This window comes from Sciurus carolinensis, chromosome 4, assembly GCF_902686445.1.
Source record: "Sciurus carolinensis chromosome 4, mSciCar1.2, whole genome shotgun sequence".
NCBI classification, from domain to species: domain Eukaryota; kingdom Metazoa; phylum Chordata; class Mammalia; order Rodentia; family Sciuridae; genus Sciurus; species Sciurus carolinensis.
Window position 1 is genome coordinate 21,361,429 of NC_062216.1, and position 24,375 is coordinate 21,385,803.

General features: G+C 33.6%; 1 protein-coding gene across 4 annotated transcripts in view; it reads left to right on the forward strand.

Moving 5' to 3' along the window:
- The window catches only part of Tll1 (tolloid like 1), a 205,719-nt gene that overhangs the window by 142,001 nt on the left and 39,343 nt on the right, over window positions 1-24,375 (forward strand). For all 4 annotated transcript variants that reach the window (XM_047551066.1, XM_047551067.1, XM_047551068.1 and 1 more), the window contains 4 exons: window positions 8,688-8,790; window positions 10,935-11,051; window positions 12,230-12,375; window positions 23,231-23,426. In XM_047551066.1, coding sequence (XP_047407022.1) covers window positions 8,688-8,790; window positions 10,935-11,051; window positions 12,230-12,375; window positions 23,231-23,426 — 562 coding nt within the window. The remainder of the gene's footprint in view (window positions 1-8,687; window positions 8,791-10,934; window positions 11,052-12,229; window positions 12,376-23,230; window positions 23,427-24,375) is intronic.

Consider the following 24,375-nt stretch of genomic DNA (forward strand, 5'->3'; position numbering starts at 1 on the left):
CTATTTTATACATTTTATTCTATATCATTATACATATAAATGTAGAGGATTGCTTTGTTTAGAATATTACATCTTCCTGATTGTTTTGATTACATGGTGACTCTCTTTATCTCTAGTTACTGCTTAGGTTAACTCTATTTTGTCTGATATTAATAAAGCTACACTTTCTTTTGATTAATATATTTGCCTGGTGAATCTCTGTCCTGCTTTAAAGATTCTGTCATTTTGTGACCTTTTAAGTGTGTCCCTTTTAGAGAGCAAACAGTTCAGTCTTATTTTTTATTTCATACATGATGACAAGTTTTGCTTTTAATGAGAGTGATAATTATAGTTAACATTGATGTGATTAATGTTATTATTTCTTATTTGCACATTATATGTCTTCCCTTTTGTTAATTCTTTTTTTTTTGCTTTCTTATCTATTGAATTATATTTTTTAATCTTGTTAAATTTTTCTTTCTATTGGTTTGAAAGCTTTAAATGTGTATTTCATTACACAACGATACTTCTTTCTACCAGCCTGCTTATTTAATGGTTATATTTAATTAGTGTGTTTATCTTCTTAAAACATAAAAGGATTCTCTAATTCAGATTGTCTGAATAGAGTGAAGCCTGGATATGTTTTTGTTTTGTTCATGCCTGTTTTTTTTTTTTTTTCTCATGTAAAAAAGGCATTACTGTCTTTTGCAGTTAATGTTTCTTTTACAATGTGCAAATATTTTACAAACTTTTTTATTATGTTAAATAGCATACAAGATTAACTGTCTTGGCCATCCTTACATGCACCGTATTCACATTATTATGAAATAAATCTCCAAAACATCTTCATCTTGCAAAACAAGTTCTGTACTCATTAAACAAGAAATTCCCTTTACTAGCTCCTGCCAGCACCTGGCAACCGTCACCATACAATGTTTCAGTAAACTTGACTACTTAGAAACCTCGAGATATCTCACATAATTAGAAGCACATAATGTGGCTCCTTTTGTGACTGCTTATTTTGCTAAGCATTATTGCTTCAAGGTCTATCCATGTTGGAACGTGACAGGATTTCTCTCCTTTTAAAGGCTGAATAATATTCCATTGTATGTATATACCACATTTTGTTTTACCATCATCTGTGAGTGATCATTTGGGTCTTTTTTTCTTTTTCTCTTATTTTAGTTACAGAGAAAGCATTTCCTTTCTCAAAAATTTAATGTTATCAGCTAAAATATAAGCAGGATTCGAGGTGTTCAAACAAGAAGAAATACATTAAAATGAAATTTATTTTAGAAAACTGAAGACCTTGCTGTGGGACCAAAATAAACAGAATGACATATCATGTACCAAGATATGAAGTTATAGTATAGACAAATTTTCAATTTTTCCCAAATTAATGTATAGCTTTACTATAATATGAAACCAATTTCCAATAGCTTTTGGTTTTATACCTGAACTAAATTTTTCTAGAGTTTATTTAAAATTAGAAGAGTTGGTATAACTAAGGTGAATTTGAAAATAACTTTAATGAGGTGAAATGAATTGCACTACAAGGTGGTAGAAAAATGTCATGAAGCTTCAGTGATTCAAATTCAGTGGTAATGTTAAAGGGGATTCTGCATCAGTGAGAAAGCACAAAGGGCAGAAGTAAGTAAGCCTATGGGAATAGAAAACTTATTTGCTTGCTTACAGAGATTACTTTTCAAGCAAATTTGAAAAATATATTTTTTCAATAAATCATACTGAAGATATTTAGAAGGATTTGAAAAAATTAAAGTTTTACTTCATATATTTTGTATTCTTTCTGAAAAAAAACATCAGCAACTTTTTCATATTCTGGGAAAGATACCTTACTTTCATGAATTGAAAATAAGAAAATGTAAGGTAATAATTTATTTTGGTTATTTACATAAAGTAAACCCTTTCTGTAAAAACACAAAAAGCACAAAAGTCAAAATGGAACTTCTATAGCACATAAAGATAACATTGGTATTATTCGTTGGTATTATTCTATTATAGCCAATAAGTAAATATTCTCATCACAGTTGATTTTCAAAGAAACCAGAATATTCACTGGTATATCATTGCAAATAGATGCTCATTTAATACATAAAATTGTTTACTCTGTCTTTATCAAGGAAATGGCATTTGAAAAGGATGTGTCATAAAGTAGCAATGATAGAGTGATCATACCAAGTAATCTTGATGGTCCAAACTCCAGGAAGTAGAAATTCAAATAACCTTTCTGAAGAACATTTGGTAATCTTTAACACATTAACAAAAAAAGAAACAACAACAACGACAACAAAAACCCAGAAATTTATCCTAGAGCAATGATCTGAATGTTTTCAAAGACAGTTATTTATAGTAATGAAAATTTGGAAACAAAATCAACTTTGAAAACTAAAACACTGATTTGATTTATGAAATAATTTCAAAAAAATTTTTAAATGGGCTAAAAGTTGTAGACATGAAAAGATTTAATTTTTAAATTACATACATTAGAAGGAAAATTATGGAAAAATATATATCAGATTAATTCATATTTATACCTGGTAAGTTTACAAATAGATATTTTTCTTTATTTTGCACAGGAAATATATATTATTTTTGGGCATGTTGAAATGCTTTTTTTAAAAAATTAGGTCTTTCTGGTACAGCAATGTGAATGTACTTAATCCTAAAAAACTATACACTTAAAAATGGTTAAAATTATATATTTGATGCCATGTGTATTTTACCACAATTAAAAAATAAGGTTATCAGTTAACATATATGTCTTTCTAGAATTGAGTCTCCCAACATAAAGAAAGATTCCTGTTCAATCTAAGTCTATTCTAGATGTTGCACAGTTCATGCTGGATATAGTCAAGAATGTACAGCCAAGAATGTGGCTGCATTTTGCTGACGAAAGCACACAGTATGGATTCTTCTGTCCCTTGCATTTGATTGATCTTTGAACAAGGGCAGATCGCTTATGTCTTGAATAGAACTAATATAATCTCTATTTTCTGTCCTACTCATTTAAAAGCTATCCTTTGACTCTTTTTGCAAACATTTCTTTTTGATCACTCATCTATGTTTTATACCCATGAGGTCACTTCACCATGTGCCACTTATATTGCCAAAGGCACCATGTAAATTCAACAGTTACCATACACATTTTTGATCCTATTAAAATAGATGTATATTTTCTGATGCATAAACATTTTGATTCTTTTTTAAAAAGATGTATTTTTCTGATGTGTAAAATAAATTCTTGTATCAAGAATCTTACAAATTTATAATAGTAATATAATTGCTAGACTGAAAAAATTACTGAAGAAAGCAAGATGCAACCTGAATTTTTAAGAGAGTTCAGATCTTATTGGGAGATTCTAGCATGACTGAAGAGTTGGGAGACAGAGTTGTAAAGATTTCAAGGTGCAGGGAAAGGGACTGTGGAATCCAGGTAGACTTCGGCACACCTTGAGGAATGTAAGCTAAAATCAGGGTGATTTTTCAGGGTACAACTGCGAGAAGTTAGGACTGAGCAGGATGAAGCTGATGTGTGAGAGATTATGGAACAGGAAGTGGAAAAGTGGAGCTAGGACTCCGGGTTTTTTGATAACCAGGCATTGATGGTTTTGATAACCAGGCATTTGATAACCAGGCATCTAGACTTGATGGAGTTGAATGTGACTTTAGAGTACAGAACGGAGATGAGTGAAGCTAAAGCCCAAAGCGCATCTGAAGCTATTACTTCATTGGCTATATACTGGCTTCTAGGCAAGGGTGGACATTTAGGAACATTGCAGCATGCCATAATTGACATGGTTAATAAACTAGACATGTGGTTGGAGTGGGGATTCAGGAGAAGCATAAGAAAATGTTTTGGTGACTCGTAGGTGATGACAAAAAAAATTCAAAATCCAAATATCATTGCATGAGTTTAAGCCATAAATTATTTTAATAACAAATCCTCACTCTTGTTTTCCATCTGTGATATAAATAATCCCTGATTGAAACTTGGGTCTACCTGAGGTTACACAACTAGGCTAGGGTCTGTTTGAGGTTATGCAGATAATCTGTTTAAGGAAAGAACTTCAAACAAAGCCCCAAGTTCTCCTGTCCATTCTATGAATTTTGAGCCCCCTATTTTAAAATGTCACTTTTTCTGTGAAGCTTTAAAATTAAAAGTTTTTATATTTCCTAGAATAGTTGGCTTAATGAAATTGGATTAGAACATTTTTATTTATTTTTAAAATTTTTTTGATTCATTGTACACAAATGAGGTACAAATTTTCATTTCTCAGATTGTACACAAAATAGAGTCACACAGTTTGTGTAATCATGTGTACATAGGGTAATGCTGTTTGTCTCATTCCCTTATCTTTCCTTCCCGCACCCACTCCCACCCCTCATTTTCCTCTACACAATCCATCCTTCCTCCATTCTTCCCTTACCCTGCCTCCCTCGTTGTGTATCATCATCCACTTGTCAGAGAAAACATTTGACCTTTGGATTTTTGACCTATTTCACTTACCATGGCATTTTCCAGCTTCATCCATTTACCAGCAAATGCCATAATTGTATTCTTCTTTATGGTTGAATAATATTCCATTGTGTATATATACCACAGTTTCTTTATTCATTCATCTGTTGAAGGGCATCAAGGTTGGTTCCACAATCTAGCTGTTGTGAATTGAGCAGCTATGAACATTGATGTGGCTGTGTCACTGTAGTATGCTAATTTTAAGTCCTTCGGGTATAGGCCAAGGAGTGGGATATCTGGGTCTAATGGTGGTTCCATTCCAAGTTTTGTAAGGAATCTCCATACTACTTTCCAGAGTGGCTGCACCAATTTGCAATCCCACCAGCAATGTATGAGTGTACCTCTTTTCCCACATCCTCACCAACACCTCTTTTTGCTTGTATTCTTGTAGAAGCAATCAACAGATATATGAAAAAAATGTTTAACATCTCTAGTAATAAGAGAAATGCAAATCAAAACTCCCCTAAGATTTTATCTCAAGTCAATTAGAATGGCTATTATCAAGAATACAAACAACAAGAAGTGTTGTTTTTATGTTTTCTTTCAAATTTATGTTGTTGAACGGCTGAATATTTGCCAAGAAGATAACAATAAGTTGACATCTTAATGCTTTGTGATTCCCTGTGTAGTTTTGTATACATGATTGTATTTAATTCTGGTGAGACAAACCTGATAAAGTGATATCTGAAGATTCATTTGATATAAAGAAGATTCATTTGATATAAAGTTTAAGTAAATTAGCAAACGGAAAAGCTCCAACTTGTAGTATAAAAGCAGACATGGTTGATATAGTAAAGGAATGGTTGCAATAAAACTTTATTTACAAAAGTAGGATGCAGGCAGAATCCTGTACCAATTCCTGATCTACTTTCTCTGAGCCTTGTTTCTGAGAGAAAGTTTATTAGATATTTTAGGTTTCTTCTGGATGGAGCCTAGCAATCTATTTTATCTTGTTGCTTTTGAATCTAATATCTCTCTTTAAAAAGTCATTTAATAATCAGCCTAATTGGCAATATCTGTGTTTTCCCTATCCTCATCTCTTTAAGGTGTACATGTTATTCTACTTGGTCATTTTATGGTGCCCATGGAATTTGTTTAGGTAGTTGATAATGTCTTAATTGTGTTGACAAAAGTTAGTTGATTAAATCTTCTTTCTCTGGAGACTTGCAGACATCCAGTCCCTTCAACTGTTGATCTGTCTTTCTTCAAGATTCTTCACTCTGCAGCATTGTAAAACAAAGTCTTTAATAAGCAAACTCAACAGCAATTTTATCACTTTAACTTTGCAAGTAGACTCCTAACAGATCACAGGAAATATGAGAACTGTTCTTTGAATAATCTCCTTCCATCTCATGTTCCAAGGGAACGATGGTTAATTTTAACTTGATACTTACATTTACCATCAGAAATAAAATATTTGTATAATTGTACTATGTAGTATTCATTTTATCTTTCTTTGAAAGATGCAATATGTTTACATAAAATAGCATAATATGAAACACCAAAATATTTTCCAAGTGCTTTTGATTTGTAATTCAAGTATGGATTCTGCTGGCAAACTTAGTCAAAGGCCAGAAATTTACTTCTATCCTCAGAGCCTTGAGATTTGATTTTAGAAAACCTATCTTTATTACATTTTCTACTTCTAAAGGACTCTGTGTTTTATATTAGTGTCAGGCCGGTTTTGTTCCTCCACGGTGCTTGCAGTTTAAACTAGAAGATTAAAAACAAGATAGGGAACTTTTCTGCTCAGTTATCCCTTTTCCACTGTGTGTGTGTGTGTTTATTCTAAGTATTCGAATATTAACTGTTAGCAATCCAACCTCATTGTTTTCAATTTGGGATGAAATTTGATGATATATGTATTTCAAATTCATCTGATTTTTTCTCTTATACAGGAGGAAATTAAAACTATTTGCACATTATTTTAAAACTTTTTAAGTTCAAAAGAGAAGCCACAAAATGATCCACATTTATCTCTTTTGTGTCTGTATTCTACTTTTGCTGTCTGTGCTATAACAAATGAGTTCTTATATGATCACAGGAAGTTGAAGCTCTGGTGGTTGTTATAGGGAAATTATGAATGCAGAATGAAACTTAATATCAGACAGTGGTAGTATCCCCATTTGTAGCAGACTTAAAGTAAACACACAGTTAAGTGAAAAAGCCAGAAATTATTCTCCCACTATATCCTGAGAATAATTTTGAGGTTGCATTGGAGAAGAAAATGTTTGCGTAACTTGGCAAAAATAATTTAGAAACGAAAGCATTTTGTTAATCGAGTGTTGAGGATTTTGAAAAAGAAAGAATGATCAGTACTTTGCCTTTGGATATTTGGGAAAATTTTGAAAAATATTTTCTGTAGTTGTAAATGTACAGAATACCTTTATTTTATTTGTTTATTTTTATGTGATGCTAAGGATCGAATCCAACACCTCACATGTGCTAATCTAGCACTCTGCCACTGAGCTACAGCCCTAACCCCTGTTGGGGAAATTTTTGCAAACAGGTTTTGAAAATATTGGAACTAAAAAATTGAAGGTAAAATAGAGAAACTTCAAAATAGATAAAAGTAGCTATTAAAACTAAATAATAACTGAATAAATACTAATTAATTAATAATGCAATAATGCCTGCTCTATTGCATTTTAAAAAGTGTCTCTCTTATCTTTTCATCCTTTGTAGATTTTGTTTCATAGTACTCTTACTTAAAAAGAACATGTTAATCTATATGAACAATTGAAGCCAACTTTGGTGTACAATTTCATCAATGACCACTGTGTACCTAGATATAAGATGTTATGAGAAATATTTTGTATGATATTGTGTCTTCACACTAGGAAGGAGTAAATCAGCCTAGGATTGGTTTGCCATAATTTTTACTTACATTTTTGTTAAATATGGTGCTCAAGAAAGGGGAGAAGCATACGTTTTCTGCACAGAATAGGCAGGATTTTTTTTATAGATTTGTGATTATTTATTATATTTTTTATATTTCTCATTATGCCTTTAGATTTCTCTTATAACCAGTGTTTGCTTTGAGCTCTTTGAATGTTGTTATAAACTATTATTTTATAATAGAAACATTTAAAATATTCATAATTTGTTGCATTTGGGGGAAGTCCATTTCAGTTTCTGCAGAAAAGAACAGGCATGAATCTACATCATGTACAACCATAGAAATGAAATAATGTACCCCATTTGTGTAAAATGAATCAAAATTGCAGTCTGTAAAAAATTAAAAAATAAATAAATAATTTAATTAAATAAAATTAAAAGAACAGGTTCACTATGTGCCATAAGCATCTTAGATAATTTAAGTAGAACAGAGTTAGATTGAGCTTTTGAATACAGCAAATGATTCCCAAATGAATTTTACTTAATTCAAGTGCATTTCTTACGTTTGTTGTAATCAAGTAAATAAAAAGTTAATTCTTTGAGTAGTAAAGAACTTTTATAAATAAATTATCTTTCCTAGAATTGTTCTTGAATTATCTTTACAAAAAGCAGCATCATTCCAAAATGAAGTACAGAATAAAGTGTCTTGTACAAGATCTAACTTGAAAGGTCTTTGAATATGTATTCTTGGATCTAAAGAAGAGTAGTGACATCTGAATTTGATTATAGTTTGAAGGATACATTTAAATGCTAGGACTACATTTGAACATTTCAATATACACAATGATATTATGTTCTGGGAAAATGGCACCCAGTAGTTATTTTTAACATAATTATAGATGCCCGACTATTTGTCTTTGAAATAAATTATTAAAAAGAAGATATTCATGGAAACATTGAAATTATTCATGGTTTAAGTCATGCTTATGATAGAAAAATTCATAATAAACTATTCCAATGAAGATTTCTGGTTTTTTACAATTAATTATTCAAACTAACTTTATAGAGTCTTGGGTTAATTGCTAGAATGTTTAATCTGTTCCAGTTATTAAAATTTTGCTTCTACTGGAATTATTAAATATTAATGAGAATGAGGAAACATGGTTTTGAGGTATTTAGGAAAAAATATTAGGGTGATAAAATATAGAAAAAAGAAAGAAATAGCTGTGAGTCCCTTTTCACTGTAGTCTTAGGTTCCTTCATTCCAGGAATCAAGTTATCATTGTCCTTACCATCATTTTTACTTTGTGTGTTGTTTTCCTCCTTCTTACAGATTATCTTAAATTTTACCACAATGGACCTATACAAGAGTAGTTTGTGCTGGTATGACTACATCGAAGTAAGAGATGGGTACTGGAGGAAGTCACCTCTCCTTGGTAAGAGCTTACTTACCTCCCATGTGGTTATGCAAGTATTCTGTCTTGTGTAGAGAGCATTTATTGTCTCTCATCTTAGAGTTTAAATGTATGTAGTCTACATTGCTTTTATTTTTACTACACTTTTTTCAATGATACCCCAAATATTCAGACAAGTAAATACATTGGTTGATTGACTTAAACTAGCTTAACTATGACTAGATATCATAGTAGATATTGGATCTGAATGTAATGCTTGAGCATAGCTTTCTCATGTAGTATAGTTATAATGATAATTCCTCACTATGTTCCTGAATTTTCAGCTTCAGAATTGTGATTTTGATGAAACAAAAACCAGATCAGGTATGGATGTAGTTTGTGGGTATCCTGTCTTTGCTAAGGCAGTAGCTTGTGAACTGTTGGGTACTTGTTTGCTAGAATCTTCCTGTGCCACATGCATTGGGTGTTTCTTTAGGATGTTGCTGGTATTTCCCCTCAGAGAGCTTTTCTCTGGCTGTGAAGACACAAGAACTTTGGTCTGTGTCATTAGCTTTAGCCAGGTTTGGTCCCCATGTAAATCTGCTGCCAGTGCTTAACCACAGACCGCACTACTAACTTGTATGAGGTGGTTTACCGTTGCCCTCTTTAACTTAGAGTTGAGAACTGCTGTGAGCTTGTGTGCTATTGTATTCTAAATGGATCTTTCTTTTTTTTTTCATTGTTTTTTTTTGTGAGATTGTGACTTCCTTTATTTTTAGACGTAGTTTTGTTTAGCCATGTTGATGTGCTAGACAGATTTTTTTTTTTTTAACATCCAAAACCTGCTGAATGGACACACTTGGATTAAAAGTGACAGCAGCCTAAGTCAGAGATCTGTGGAAATGTTTAAAAATAGGGAAGAAATGAGGAATTGAACTAATGTGAACAGTCAGGTTGAGGAAAACATTGTCTTGTACGTTTAGTCTCTTAGCCTAGATGAAACCATTTGTTATATACATGTGTGTTTCCCAAAGGAAACATTTCATTAAGCTCATATCAAATCTGAAGCTAAAATTTGAGTTATGTCCACCAGACTGACTCTGTGTTATGGTGTTTATGCAAAAAGTTTCCCCCACCATTTCTTGCAAAACTTTAGTTCTCAGAATGATTGTCCTATATTCATCTGGAAAGGCGTAAGAATCATAAAAACTCAGGTCTTCACTCCATACCCTCTGAGCAAGAGACTGGATTTTAACAAATTTCCTGGCAACTCTCTTGCATACTGTAGCTTAAGAAGTACTGTAACGTGCCTCTAATTCATTTTGCATCTCGGGAAGATCTTTCTCTGTCTTTTAACTGTTGGTATGAATTTGCTTTTTCAAATTGGCTACCAGTTTTCATATATTAAACTTATCCATGATATCATTTTCAGAGGCACACAAAAATAGATAGCAATGTAATGTACTGATAGAATTATTTCATGTGCTTTGTCACATTTAACTATTTGTCATTATGTAAGTACTTAGAGCCCAGAGGCAGACATACAGTAAGCAATGAATCTTTGTGGATGGATAGGATAAGAAAGGAAGGAATGATAGTATTACATCCATTTTCCATTATTTTTACCTTTGGATATGCAATTAGAAAATGTCAGATCTCAGACTCAAGTCTTATGGTACTATTGGTTATTCTGCCTATAATTCCACCAACTACAGCTTTATGAATGAGATGGAGTATGTGCAATAAAATCCTTGGAGTATTCTAGAGGTTTATCTGACCAGAGAAAGAACTTCTCTTTGGGCCAGGAGCACATTCTTAAGCAAGTTACTCTCCTGCTTCCTGACCAGATGAAGGTTTGAACCCTTGTCTTAGGGTGACTTGTGCCTTTTCTGGTTCCCACTTTGATGCATTGTGGGACTGTCTGTAAATATCCTTTTTGAGTTAACTCTTCATAGTACTTGTGATAATAAGACTGACATCAATTATTTGAGAGTTTACAAATATATATGAAGAGGCTGTTTTACCTTTATTAAATAAATATTAAGGCATAATTCTGGCTCTGATCATTAAGGATAGTGATATTAACCAAACCAGGCTATATATGTATAATTTGTAGCTAATGTGGAAAGCAGGTAGAACACAGAATCATATTTATTAGATCCTCTTTATTCTTTTATTTCTTTTAGGTAGATTCTGTGGGGACAAAGTGCCTGAAGTTCTTACCTCTACAGACAGCAGAATGTGGATTGAGTTCCGTAGTAGCAGTAACTGGGTAGGAAAAGGGTTTGCAGCTGTCTATGAAGGCAAGTCACAATGAATTTAAGAGATGAATGTATTTTAGATCTCTCAGTTAAGTGTCTTTTTTTTTTTTTCAGTTTCATTAGAATGACTTTGTGTCCAAAAACTTTATTTAAAAAGTTTTAAGTGATAACATTTTCTGAACATATATTTTAATATTCACAAATGATTTTAATAAAAATCCTCCAGACATTAACATTTTAAGAACAACCCGTTTTTTTATATCAGTGATATAATAACAACAAGATGTGCTCAGAAAAATGTGGGAGAAAAAAATCCAAATGACACAATGGTATTTAAACTTTGTTTCATGATACTATTAAAATAGTATGAAGACTTAATTTTCCTTTGTACTGATTTTATATCTATTTGGTCCCAGCACTACTGAAATACTCTATTATAGGAAACTGCACAGAAAGTAATTGTGCACATTTCTAAAGCATGCTTTGTCTAAATCAGAGAGTCAGCATTCAAGGAAGAATTTATTACATGCTTTGTCCTATGCTTCTCTAAAACAATAAGCCGGCATTGTGCTTCCTAGCTTTAAAAACAGCTCCTTACTTACCATGTAGCAGGCGGAGGAGACCCTTGCTTGTAGAGGAGTTTAGGTAATTTCCAAGACAGAGATTTTTGCTTCCCTTAAACTTTTAAGTAAATGGAAGCATTTTGTTTTAAAGATTAACCGCATAGCAGTGAAGAGGATTATTTGGATGGAGCCACAGATGTTGAGCACATGACGCCAGCTCACTGCCAGAGGCCCGTTCAGTTCTGCTCAGGGTGAAGCTTGTCTGCTGATGAGCTATTTTACCTGCGGTCAAAACAGTTCAGGGAATCACAGAACAAACTCAAAGAGAATATATTTATAAAATTCCTAAAGGCTTGTATGAGATTTTAAATTTTTATTTATTTATTTATTGGTGAAAATGTGACATAAGAGTGATTAATAAGTACATATTCCTTGATTGACCATCATCTAATGTAGTTAAGAGAACTTCATGTTTTTACCCTCTAAACCTGTTCAACAGTATAACCAGCCCACTCTGATTTTTTATAACCTGGTTTTAATGTTCTTAGTTACAGGAACTGAGCTTAAATATTGACTTAATAGAAAATGAAAATGAATTGGCATGCCTAGGCCTATTTTTTTTTTTTTTTTTTTTTTGCTTATTTTTGCTTTCTTCAGCCATCTGTGGAGGTGAGATACGCAAAAATGAAGGGCAGATTCAGTCTCCTAATTACCCTGATGACTATCGTCCGATGAAAGAGTGTGTGTGGAAAATAACGGTGTCCGAGGGCTACCATGTTGGACTGACCTTTCAGGCCTTTGAGGTAAAGTCTTTTAGGCAACCTTCATGGGGCATCTCCATAAATGACAGTGGCATTTAAGGGAATCCTCATTAAACCAGCAAAGAAACAGAGAATTGGCCTTTTAATCAGTGAAGAAACAAAGGATCGGCTATAAAATGTAACATCAATAGCAAAAGGTTTTTTTTAAAATTTTTCCCCTTTTCCTCTTGCTGCAGACTTTTTAAAGAAGATTAAAGCGAGTTTACATTAACTGTGCTATTTGAATTAGGATGTTTGAAGTGCTGACAATAGGGTTTTTTTTTTTTTTGACAAATGTGTGGGCTTGTTTCACAAGACTACTAGGAGGGCCCTTTAAGTTATAGAACCTTTATTTCTCTTCTAAGAGGTTAAAAGGTAGACAATCTTTTTTTGTTGGGAGTAAAATCCACTATTGTTTTGCATTTTGAATGTTACACAGATCAATGTTTACGTCAAATATAGAAATTCAGGTGTTCTGAGGAGTTTTCATTTCCTTCCAAAATATTTGTCAGGGAGATCAGAGGCACAGTTTTATTATTAGATGAAGAGGAAGAATAAACTGAAGATGAATCAGAATTCTGGGTCAAAGTCTGGGTCCCAAACTACAAGGCCCAAGCTGGTTGAAGTGTCATGTTTTCTGGAACAAGAGAAACTGAAGTAGTGATTTAAAGACAAGAAATAGGAGAATTTTCCAGGGACTCTAGAGCATGTTTGAATCAAATTGTCGACTGAGAAATAGAGGTCAAAGTGAGGTAGGAAGGAACAATGAGATGGTGCTGAGTCCAATGTCATGATGAGAGATTCTTTCTACACTGAGTAGAAGCTTGATTTACTGAATAAGCCATCAAAAGGCAACAGAGGGCCCCATCTGTCCACAGCCAGGGTGTACTTGCCAGGGAGAACAGTGATCATGGTTCTGTCTCTGGATCCACAACAGGAGCCTCGAGGGAATCCAGGCATTGTTCATAAACCTGGAGATTCTCATTCTCTCTTATAAGCTAGTGTCCTGTATTTCTTTGGTTTTTTTCTCTATCCTTGTACCCTTCCATGTTTCATTTACTTTATTAGACATATTTCTCATTATGAAAAAAATTCTCTGCTTCGATCATGAGGTTGTATTTTATGCTCACAACTACCTTGCATTTTGGGAGATCTTGGTTCTGAAATTATCTGACTCACATTTGAATTCTGTTATTTGATGGACAAATAGAACTGCAAACATCGTTCAGATAGACCAGTTTATTGTTAACAGAGAACTGAAATTGAATGAAAGGCTTTCTCCTGCAATTCTGACTAGAACTGCATTATTGAAAAATTATCTACTCAATGGTCATATTACCTATGTTTTGTGATATTTCAAGAATTAAAACATTAGCTGTCTTTCAATATATGACTCATTCTATTATGAAATTCTCTCATTACAGAAATGATGTTAGGCAAGGCATTCATACCATGAACACCAACTAAATGATGTTAGTTCAAGGCATCTAAGAACTGAGAAACATGAAACTACTGGCTTAGCCATTTATGGGTTTATTTTATTTTATTTTTCATGTATCAATATAGTAATAGTGACATTCTCCAAAAATAGGATAGGTTATGGACAAATAGGGAGCATTTGCAATTAGAGCCATTCCTGACACATAGCAGTCACTTAATACTAGTTGATAAATTAAATTAATATGTAATTCCTATGCTTTGGAATTGAGAAAAGTATGGTAATAGTTTGGCTGATAATACGTTTTATTATCTACAGTTTCCTGTCCTTTTTCATTTTGCCATATATCCCTTATGTTTCTGCCTGTTTCAGTTAGCTATGGGGCCTATTTCAATGTGTAATAGGTCCCTCATCTTTCAGTAACCACGCTGAACTCTTTTATCATCCTCAGTGTAGCCACTATTCCTCAGTTCAGCTCAGTACGACCTCAGCATTTGGTGTCACCATTTACCTATGGAATATTCTTAATTCTACTTTTTTTCTTAAGCCTCATAGTGAGGCTATGAGCATATTCCATTATCTTCGTCTTCAAATGATGCACATACATCAAGGACTCCATAACGATTTCTGGCTGCCACCCCGTCCCTGCCATCACCTCTTTGATTGGAACTCTTGGTGAGCACCTCAGGTCTCAACTCTTGCCCTGCCTGTCCTGTTCTCTATAGAATGGCCAGAATGACACTGTTGCAAGTGAAGGTGGACGGTGACCTTACTTACAATGACCTACCAGGTTAACATCAAATCTAAAATAAAATGCAAACTCCATTACCATGGACCAGGACACTCTGCAACTGCCTTAGGCTCCTCCTTCCTCTTCTATGTCAGTCAGCATCCAGGACCTCCCCATGTCACGTCATTTAACACTCCTACCTCTAGATCTTTGCTCTTACTCCTCCCTCACTTCATTCAGATCTTTGCTTACTGTTTTGTTTTTGTTTTTGTTTTTGTTTTGATACTGGAGATTGAACTGGGAAGCACTTTACCACTGAGCCTCACCTCCAGTCCTTTCTATTTATTTTTGTTTTGAGACAGGGTTTCATCAAGTTGCTTAGGGCCTCACTAAGTTGCTAAGGCTCATCTTAAACTTGTGATCCTCCTGTCTCCAACCTCCTGAGTTTCTGAGATTACAGGGATGGACCACCTTGCTTGGTTTATTTCCTTCTTTTAAAGTACTTGCCTGACAATGCTTTAAAATATTTTCTTACTTAAAATTATTTTTAAACCATCACTCTATTTTATTTTATTCCATTACCCTTATGATCACTGAAATTTATGCTATGGATCTGTTTGTTTATATGTTCATCATCTGTCTCACTAAAATGTGATCACCAAAGGATGAGGATCTTACCTGCTGCTGATGCTTTTATCTCCAGCACTAATGGCTTCATGATTAAAATTTGATAATAGAATGGATGGATAGATAGATATAGGGGGTGAGTGCATGAAATTTGGTGGATGGAAATTTATGTATCCTTTTTATTATCAAAAGTATGTAGGTTTCTATGCAGAAGGATACAATCCTAGACAGATAAGTTAGATTTAGAATCTTGGAGGACCTGGGATGCTGTGTGACTGAATTTAGACTAGAGATCCCAAGTCTCAAAAAATCTGAAACTGACAAGGATTTAGAGTTGCCTAAATCTAGGTATGGAAACTGAGCTTTGGCTGTTGACCTAGTAACACACCAGTTAGCCTTTAAATCCAGGTACACTTGATCCTGATTTTATTTCCAGTTTTACCTGTTCAGTAAAATTTGTGCAAGTCAAAAATCAATATTCATCATGCTTTTGGGATCATTTATAGTCACGTACAGAACACCTAATGTGCCTATTACCAGTTGTGATGTGCCTTACTGGGAAAATGTTTATTAGATAAGCTTCACTCAGGAATGAGTCATAGCATTGCTGGCTATGAGTTCAGTATAAATGAATTGCCAGGCTATGAAGGTGTCTTTAAATAGAAACAAACATAAAACAAGGCTATGTACTGATTGGTTGATAAAAATTTTGAGACTAGAATCTTATAAAAATCTAACACTGTAATTTCCCGGGAGCAATGAATCAATTTACTAATTCAATGTTCTCAGCAACTTTGTAAAACACACTAACTACACACTCTGGATATCAAGAATCAGTTGACCATATTTCCTTATTTGGCATAGGAGGCATTAGATGATTTTAGTCAGTTGTCTGTTTATATACTTATTTTTGTTTACACAATGTGTTTTCAATATGCATATTATGTATTTTATATTGAAAATATGCAAAGACAGTATCATCCCAAATTCTCAGTGTTTCTTGGTTTTGCTTAACAAAACAATTTTTATTCACTCAGCTTAGTCATAACCTTTTTTCAAAAACTGTTCTATTTTTCTACTTTTATTCTCTGTTACTCTGAAAGGGTCACTAAGATGGAGTTGTTCATCATTCTGTTGAGATCCACCATAAAAGAACTGATTAGCTCTCCTTCATTTATACCTTTCTGTGAACTCATGCCATAGTTTTTGTCTTTCCCAGTATGTCTTGGATTTTAATATAAGTGAAGAATGCAAGTCTAAGTGCCTTTGTTAATGAATACCAGGCATCTTTGAGGAGAGGACCACTTTGGAGGGACCCAATATTTATATCTTTTGAGAAGTGCTATGGCCTGAGTGTTTGCCTGCCCCCAAATTTATATGTTGAGTTCCTTACTCCCCAGGGGTTGGTATTAAGAGGTGAGGTAATCAGGATGTGATTAGGTCATAAGAGTGGAGCCCTTGTCAATATGATTAATGAACTGGCAAAGTAGGCCTAGAGAGCTTCTACCACAGGACACAGTGAGAAGGTGTTATCATGCAAAGGGCCCTCACCAGCCCCTGATCTGCCAGTGACTTATCTTGGACTTCCCACCTCCCAAGCTGTCAGAATAAATTTCTGATGTTTATAAGCCACTCTGTCTATGGTAGTTTCTTATAGCATCTCCAATGGAGTAGATAGAAATCTTTCTCCTTTCTTACTGGATGCAGTTTTTTAACACTATTATGTGAAAGTGAATTTGTTTATGAACTTAGATTATCTCTGAATTCAGAGAGTTCATCCTCTGTTCAGCAGAAGTGTTATGTATAAAGAAGCCTTGAGTACTCTTTAAGAACTTTCAGTATGCAGAAATAGAAAAGAGAAAAAAAAGTTTTGGAGACTAGAAATGTTTACAGGAACAACTTCAAAGAAATGTCAATAAAATAGAAAAGAAGTGAAATAAACCTGGAGCTTACTTTTGTTTAAATTGAAATATCCACATACATTAATTCAAGTGGGATTAAGTTTGAGGTACTTGTCAACATTGCTACACATTCTGATTTGATGATTCTTTCCTTATGAAAACCAGAAATGTTTAACAGCCTTAACCATCGTTGCTACAAGCTTCAGCGTTCCTGAGTACAGCAGTTTTTATCTTATGATTTGGTGAATTGCCCAACTAAAAACACTCCTTTAATTTCTTTAAATATTTGTATTAACTTACAATAAGTAGTGGTGCTTTGTAAATGAACTACAAAGCCAAGATAAAGAAGGCTTAATTACTTACGTTCTTCTACTTGCTATGCACTGGTTTTGGGGTGGATAGCTAAGATTATATAGTGGTTAATGACTGAAGAAGTGTTCTTAGCTTCTAAGCTCTTCAGGAATTGTAACTTAGACTATAATGGAACTCTGAAAGGTTTGCATTTGTTACTCTAAGTAAACTTGCCTAAGTTCACACAATGGGTAGCATCATGATTGAAATCCAGTCTGTGCATTTATGTCCTGATAGTGAAGAGCCACCTCAGTGTTCTTTCCTTGCATTCAATGCTGTTCCCTTCCAACTGCCTTCATTTGTACTTTGGTATGGTCCAGTTATGGCAAGCCTGTCAGTCAGGAACATGTCTACTTCATTCATTGCTGTCACACACTGTCAAGTACATACTATCTGTGCATAGCAGTTATTAATAAAATTATTAAATTCATGAATAAATGTAAAATGCTGTGTCTTGAAGGAAAACAATAAAGGAAGTGGCTACATTTAAATAAAGGATTCACATGAAAATAAGCTTAACCAAGACCCATGCTATTGCTTTTAACATTTTTTAGCCTATTTTTCTCCCCCTGTTAGAGCTGAAATCATGTATTAATATTAATTAAATATCAAATGCTACTATTGATAAATAATATCAACTATATAGAAAAATGAAATTAAGCACAATTATTTATCTCTTAAGCCTTCCCCCTTTTTGTTCAGGATTCCATTTGTTGATAACATCAATTCCTGGATTTTATTCGATTTTTCTCATTATTAATATTAATTTAATATAAAATGATGAATGTTTACTTATATTGCTTGTATTATAGTTTTCCTTAACATCTTCCTGAAGAGCAAACTTCAGCTTTAACATTGTTCTGAGTATATACCATTGTGAGTTGTATTACCTATAAAAGTCGAATCATTTTGCTTGCATTACTTATATTTGATTGTGTGATTATCTTAGATTATATTAGTTAGATTTTTAAAAAATTTAGTTGTAGATGGACCCAATACCTTCATTTATTTATTTATTTTTATGTGATGCTGAGGATGGAACCCATTGCCTCACACATGCTAGGCAAGTGCTCTACCACTGAGCCACAACTACAGCCCCTAGATTAGTCAGATTTTAAAGCTGCATTGTAGCAATAATGCAACAAGATTTTTACTAATATGGATGACATGAAATTTACCATTATAATCATTTTAAAGCATATGTTCAGTAGTATTAAGTACATTTCACATTGGGCAACCAATCTCTAGAACTCTTTTTATCTTGCAAAACCGAATTCTATACCCACTAAATGACAATTCCCCCAATTCACCCTCTCTCAGTCCCTGGCAGGAATCATTTTATTTCTGCCTCTGTAAATTTCTGTCTCTATGAGTCTAGGTATCTCGTATAAGCAGACTCACATAGCATTTACCTTTTCATAACTGGTTTATTTCACTGAGCAAAATGTCAAATTTCATCCATATTGTAACTTATATGAAAATGTCCTTCCTTTTTAAAGCTGACTAATATTTCATCATATGTTTATTTTCTATTCATCTGTACAAAGACCGCCATCTTTTTTTTATTTTATTTTTTTTCCTTCCCCCCCACCGAGCCCACCCCTCTTTTCCTTCTATACAGTCCTTCCTTCCTCCATTCTTGCCACCCTCCTTAACCCTAACACTAAACCTAACCCTAACCCTAACGCTAATCCTTCCCACCCCCCATTATATGTCCTCATCCGCTTATCAGCGAGATCATTCGTCCTTTGGTTTTTTGAGATTGGCTTATCTCACTTAGCATGAGATTCTCCAATTTCATCCATTTGCCTGCAAATGCCATAATTTTATCATTCTTCATGGCAGAGTAATATTCCATTGTATATTAATGCCACAGTTTCTTTATCCATTCATCAATTGAAGGACATCTAGGTTGGTTCCACAATCTGGCTATGGTGAATTGAGCAGCAATGAACATTGATGTGGCTGTATCTCTGTAGTATGCTGATTTTATGTCCTTTGGGTATAGGCCAAGGAGTGGGATAGCTGGGTCAAATGGTGGTTCCATTCCAAGCTTTCTGAGGAATCTCCACACTGCTTTCCAGAGTGGCTGCACTAATTTGCAACCCCACCAGCAATGTATGAGTGTACCTTTTTCCCCACATCCTCGCCAACACCTATTGTTGCTTGTGTTCTTGATAATCGCCATTCTAATTGGGGTGAGATGGAATCTTAGGGTAGTTTTGATTTGCATTTCTCTTATTACTAGAGATGTTGAACATTTTTTCATATATGTGTTGATTGCTTGTACATCTTCTTCTGTGAAGTGTCTGTTCATTTCCTTAGCCCATTTGTTGATTGGATTATTTGTATTCTTGGTGTAGAGTTTTTTGAGTTCTTTATAGATTCTGGAAATTAGCGCTCTATCTGAAGTATGAGTGGCAAAGATATTCTCCCACTCTGTAGGCTCTCTCTTCACATTGCTGAGAGTTTCCTTTGCTGAGAGAAAGCTTTTTAGTTTGAATCTATCCCAGTTGTTGATTCTTGCTTTTATTTCTTGTGCTATGGGAGTCCTGTTAAGGAAGTCTGATTCTAAGCCAACAAGTTGAAGATTTGGACCTACTTTTTCTTCTATAAGTTGAAGGGTCTCTAAGACCGCCATCTTTTTGCTGTTGTGAATCATATTGCTCTGAACACAGGCATACAATTACATATATTTATTTATTTCTATCTACATTATTTTGTGTAATGTATGTTGGAGGCAAAACCTATGGTCTGGGCCTGGGCCTGGGCCTGGCCTTGACCCCTTCCTCCAGGACTGGTTTTCCTTCAATGTTTGAGTTCATTTGTAAGCAGGGCTCAAGAAATTCTGGACAAGTTGGTGGTTTTTGAGAGGCTGACCAATTTAATTCAATTTAATTCATTTTACTTTTTGCTCAACAGTAAAACTTACCTATTTCTTAGTTCCTCTTTAACTGGCTATTAAAGGTAGAGGACCCTCCCACCCAAGTAATGAAATGTAACACTAACCCCTGTGGCTGGCTTTCATTATTGTTATTCCTTCTTTGTGTATTTGTATCTATTTCCTGTATCATTTACATATCAATTTTCTCAAAAATTTTCAGAGCTTACTATCACTTTCAATGTGTTCTCTCTGCACATGTTGGGTCTGTTTATATTGTGATAAACTTGCCACTTTCATATGTAGATTATGCTCTGATTATATTAAAGTGTGTAAAGCATCGTTATTATCAAAACACATTTCTTATGTGTGTGATTGTGCATGACATTGCAGCGACTCCCAGCTCTTTGAACTGTGTCCATGTTTTGATTCAAGGAGAAACTACTTTTTCTTTTTCTTCTTTAATTTTTTATATATCAATGACTTTGTTGTTCCTTTTCTCAGGAAGCTTAGGGTTATTGGCGTGAATCAAGTGGACTTAATTCACTTTGTATCTTCAGCCACATTTATTCCTCTCTATTCCATATACTAATTGATGAAGTAATATGATGTAGGTAAAGAAAACATTGCACAAAAGACATAAACATGACTCACAATATAATTTATGCTCGCTGCCCTTACTCCAAATAGTTGCAGTTGATGAAGTATAATTATAATTAACAGCAGTGGAGCATATTCATGGTGCTGGCCTCAGACCCAGAAATGAACTGGAAAAGTATATAAACACTGTTATTCCAATCCTTGAGAAAAGGTCTAGGATTGGTGTTGTGTGGCATAATGCATTTCTGAGTATGTTAAGTTTATATACATAAAAGGCACATTTTACTTTTAAAAGCAATTTGATCAGTAAGACACTGCTATGTGAGTGTGCAGTTTATATTTCTCCTCTGTTAACCCTAATACCAGGTACATAATATTCAATATATAAATATTACATGATCCACAAATAGGTAGTAGTGTAATTAGTCCTAAAATTAGACATTTTTTATGCATTTACCCATAGAATATCTACACTTTGTGTTTCACATATTTAAGCTTCCAATTTTAACTAAGTAACCAGTGAACATGTTATAAATTAAAATTTAAAGTGACTCATTGTTTATTGCTGAAAGAACAGAGTGTGTGTGATGTACAGGGAAATATCAATTCTTTATTTATAATCATCAAAAAACTTAAATTTTTTTTTCATTTTCAATAGTACCTATTTTGTTTGCCTGTAAGTAGTACAATTTTAAAAGCAACTGTCTCCTTAAAATACTAATTGAAATACCTTTGTAATTAACTTACTAATTTTTATCCTAGTGTGCCTTTTAATTTGAAACAATATAATGTAATTTTTATTAATGGATCTTCTTCTGCAAGAAGTTTTTTTCTGGGGCATTTTCAGTTCCTTTCCTCTTCCAAAGTGATTTATGAATCAGGACAGTTTTTTCTATGCTGCTCTAAGCAGCTGAGGATAGTTGGTTCTTTCTCTGCATTTTTGTTACAGTTCAGTGTTGACTTTTTCTTTCTTTTTTTTTTTTTTAAGGAAAAATCATGGATTTATGAATCATGCTCAATGAGCCCCTACCTCTTGATACTTTTAAGACTTGCTACCACTCCCCCAACCCCACTTGTCACACTCCTTACCTTGCTTCACTTCATATTTTTTTCATGGAATTTAGCACTTTCTAAAATATTCTGATTTGATTACATATTATTATTCCATTTTCTGGTTTCGGGAAAGCAAATAGCAAATGTAGCACTTACTCTTATATCTAAATCTGTGCTTCCAATAAATTTACTTCCTGTTTGTCCTTATGCCACCCGATTTGAAGACTCTCACTGGTAATGTATTAATGAATTGGGAAATGGAGTTTTCAACCAACTATACCAGCAGTTTCATGCAATCAGATTGTAATTGCATGGAACAAATTTAATTTCGGATATCAGTTTTGTAATGGGAGAACTCTATCAGCTAAGGAGTCATATGTTGAACAGTAGTTGATGAGATGTAATGCTAGTCATGGTTTTGAAATTATGGATGTCTTTCCTTTACAACTTTAAATACCTAATAAACAGTTGACTCTATTAAAGATTTCAGGAATAATGTTCAATTTCTCTGAAAAATGTTGAAAGCAAAAATTTTATTCCAAATTTGTCTTATTATTTTTAATAGCAATTTGCACATTTTTGTTGTTGTTTTTAGAAGTTAAGGGCTAGAATGTTCATGAACAAGAGTGCTCTATGAAGTGTCAGGTTCATGAGCAAGAGTCAGGCTGACATTCTGACCTAATATTTGCATTTAGTCATTAAGGAAAGAGAGATTATGGGAATCAAGAGTGTGTCAAGGTAAAAGGGTTCAGCTAACCAAGGCCATGTTACCATGAGAAAAAGAAAGCCAGCAAAATATGGTGGCACATGCCTATAATCCCAGATAATTAGGAGACTGAGGCTGGAAGATTGCAAATTCAAAGCCAGATTCAGCAACTAAGTGAGATCCTAAGCAATTTAGTAAGACCCTGTTTAAAAAAAATAGAAACTGCTGCTGATTCTACAATATAGCAGTCTTTCTACAGCCAGCTGTGCTAATTATAGATAAAAGAATTTTGTACACAAGGAAGAACTGTCATCACATGTTATCAGATTTTCCATTCAGATTTTCCATTCAGATTTTCTTGTTGGCCCTAACCCATGTGGATACATTTCCATACAATTTTTATGATTTAAAAAGTCCTTTATTCAAATGCAATATGTGCAGAAATACTTATTGTACTCATTTAAGTAAATTTTATATTAAGTCAGTACTATGGCACTGAGAATATATAATAATCTATAAAAACTGATTTATGTAGTAATGAGATCATGTTCACGTGTTTTTACTGTTGTAGATTGAAAGACATGACAACTGTGCCTATGACTACCTAGAAGTTCGAGATGGAAACAGCGATAATAGCCCTGTGATAGGTCGTTTCTGTGGTTATGATAAACCTGAAGACATAAGATCTACCTCCAATACCTTGTGGATGAAATTCGTTTCTGATGGAACTGTGAATAAGGCAGGGTTTGCTGCTAACTTTTTCAAAGGTAATTTGCAATAATGTGCAAATAAGAGATTTCTTTTTCAAGAAAAGATGTGTTATTTATTTTGAAGTTGGGGGAAAACTGGATTGAAGTTTTATTAAAAGTTGAAGTATGCACTGTTTAAAAATATGTTTGATGGATTGTATGGGAAAGGTAACTAGTGAAATACTGGAGTTTGGAACTTCATATCACAGGGCAGAGACTCCGTTAGGATAGCTACCATCTGCTTTTTATGAAATAGTCATCATATCAAAACCCAGAAAGTAATATACAGAATGGAAGAAAATAGTTACAGTACACATAATCAACAAAGGATTCATAACCAAAATGGGGTTTATTGACATGTAGTTGACACATCAATTTATCTCCAGGTGCCAGCATGTCTAAAGAATCACTTCCAGAATGGTATTCTCCCACACTAGAAAGAAGTTACATCTTCTTTAGCAAAATAGTCTGATGTCTAAAATGTCTTTACGACAAAGAATTACTGATGATCAGCTTTAATTTTGAATTGCATAATTGCATTTTTATTCTTATCCCCCATATTTGATGTGTTTTGTTAAGGCAAAATGAAAACCATTTTAGTGTAAATAGAAACATCAGCTATACAGTTTGAAAATTCATAGACGTTTATATTAAGTGTATCATTGTTGAATACAGTTTTCTTATGGAAGGGGAAAACAATTTTCTCTACACTGCTTTTTATAGGATAAATGAAGTAATCAATTTTTATGTCAACATTCATTGATAGATATCTAAATATTTTCATTATTTAATAGACAACAGTAAATGAATTTTCCCTGAGAGTTACTTAAGTATTCACCATATGAACTGAAATGCAGAAAAACTTGATGCTTTAGCTATATGAATCCATCAAAATGTATATTGTCATTTTAAAATTTTTGTTATATCTCACAGAAAAAATGTGCTACAAAACTTTTTTCCTGTAATA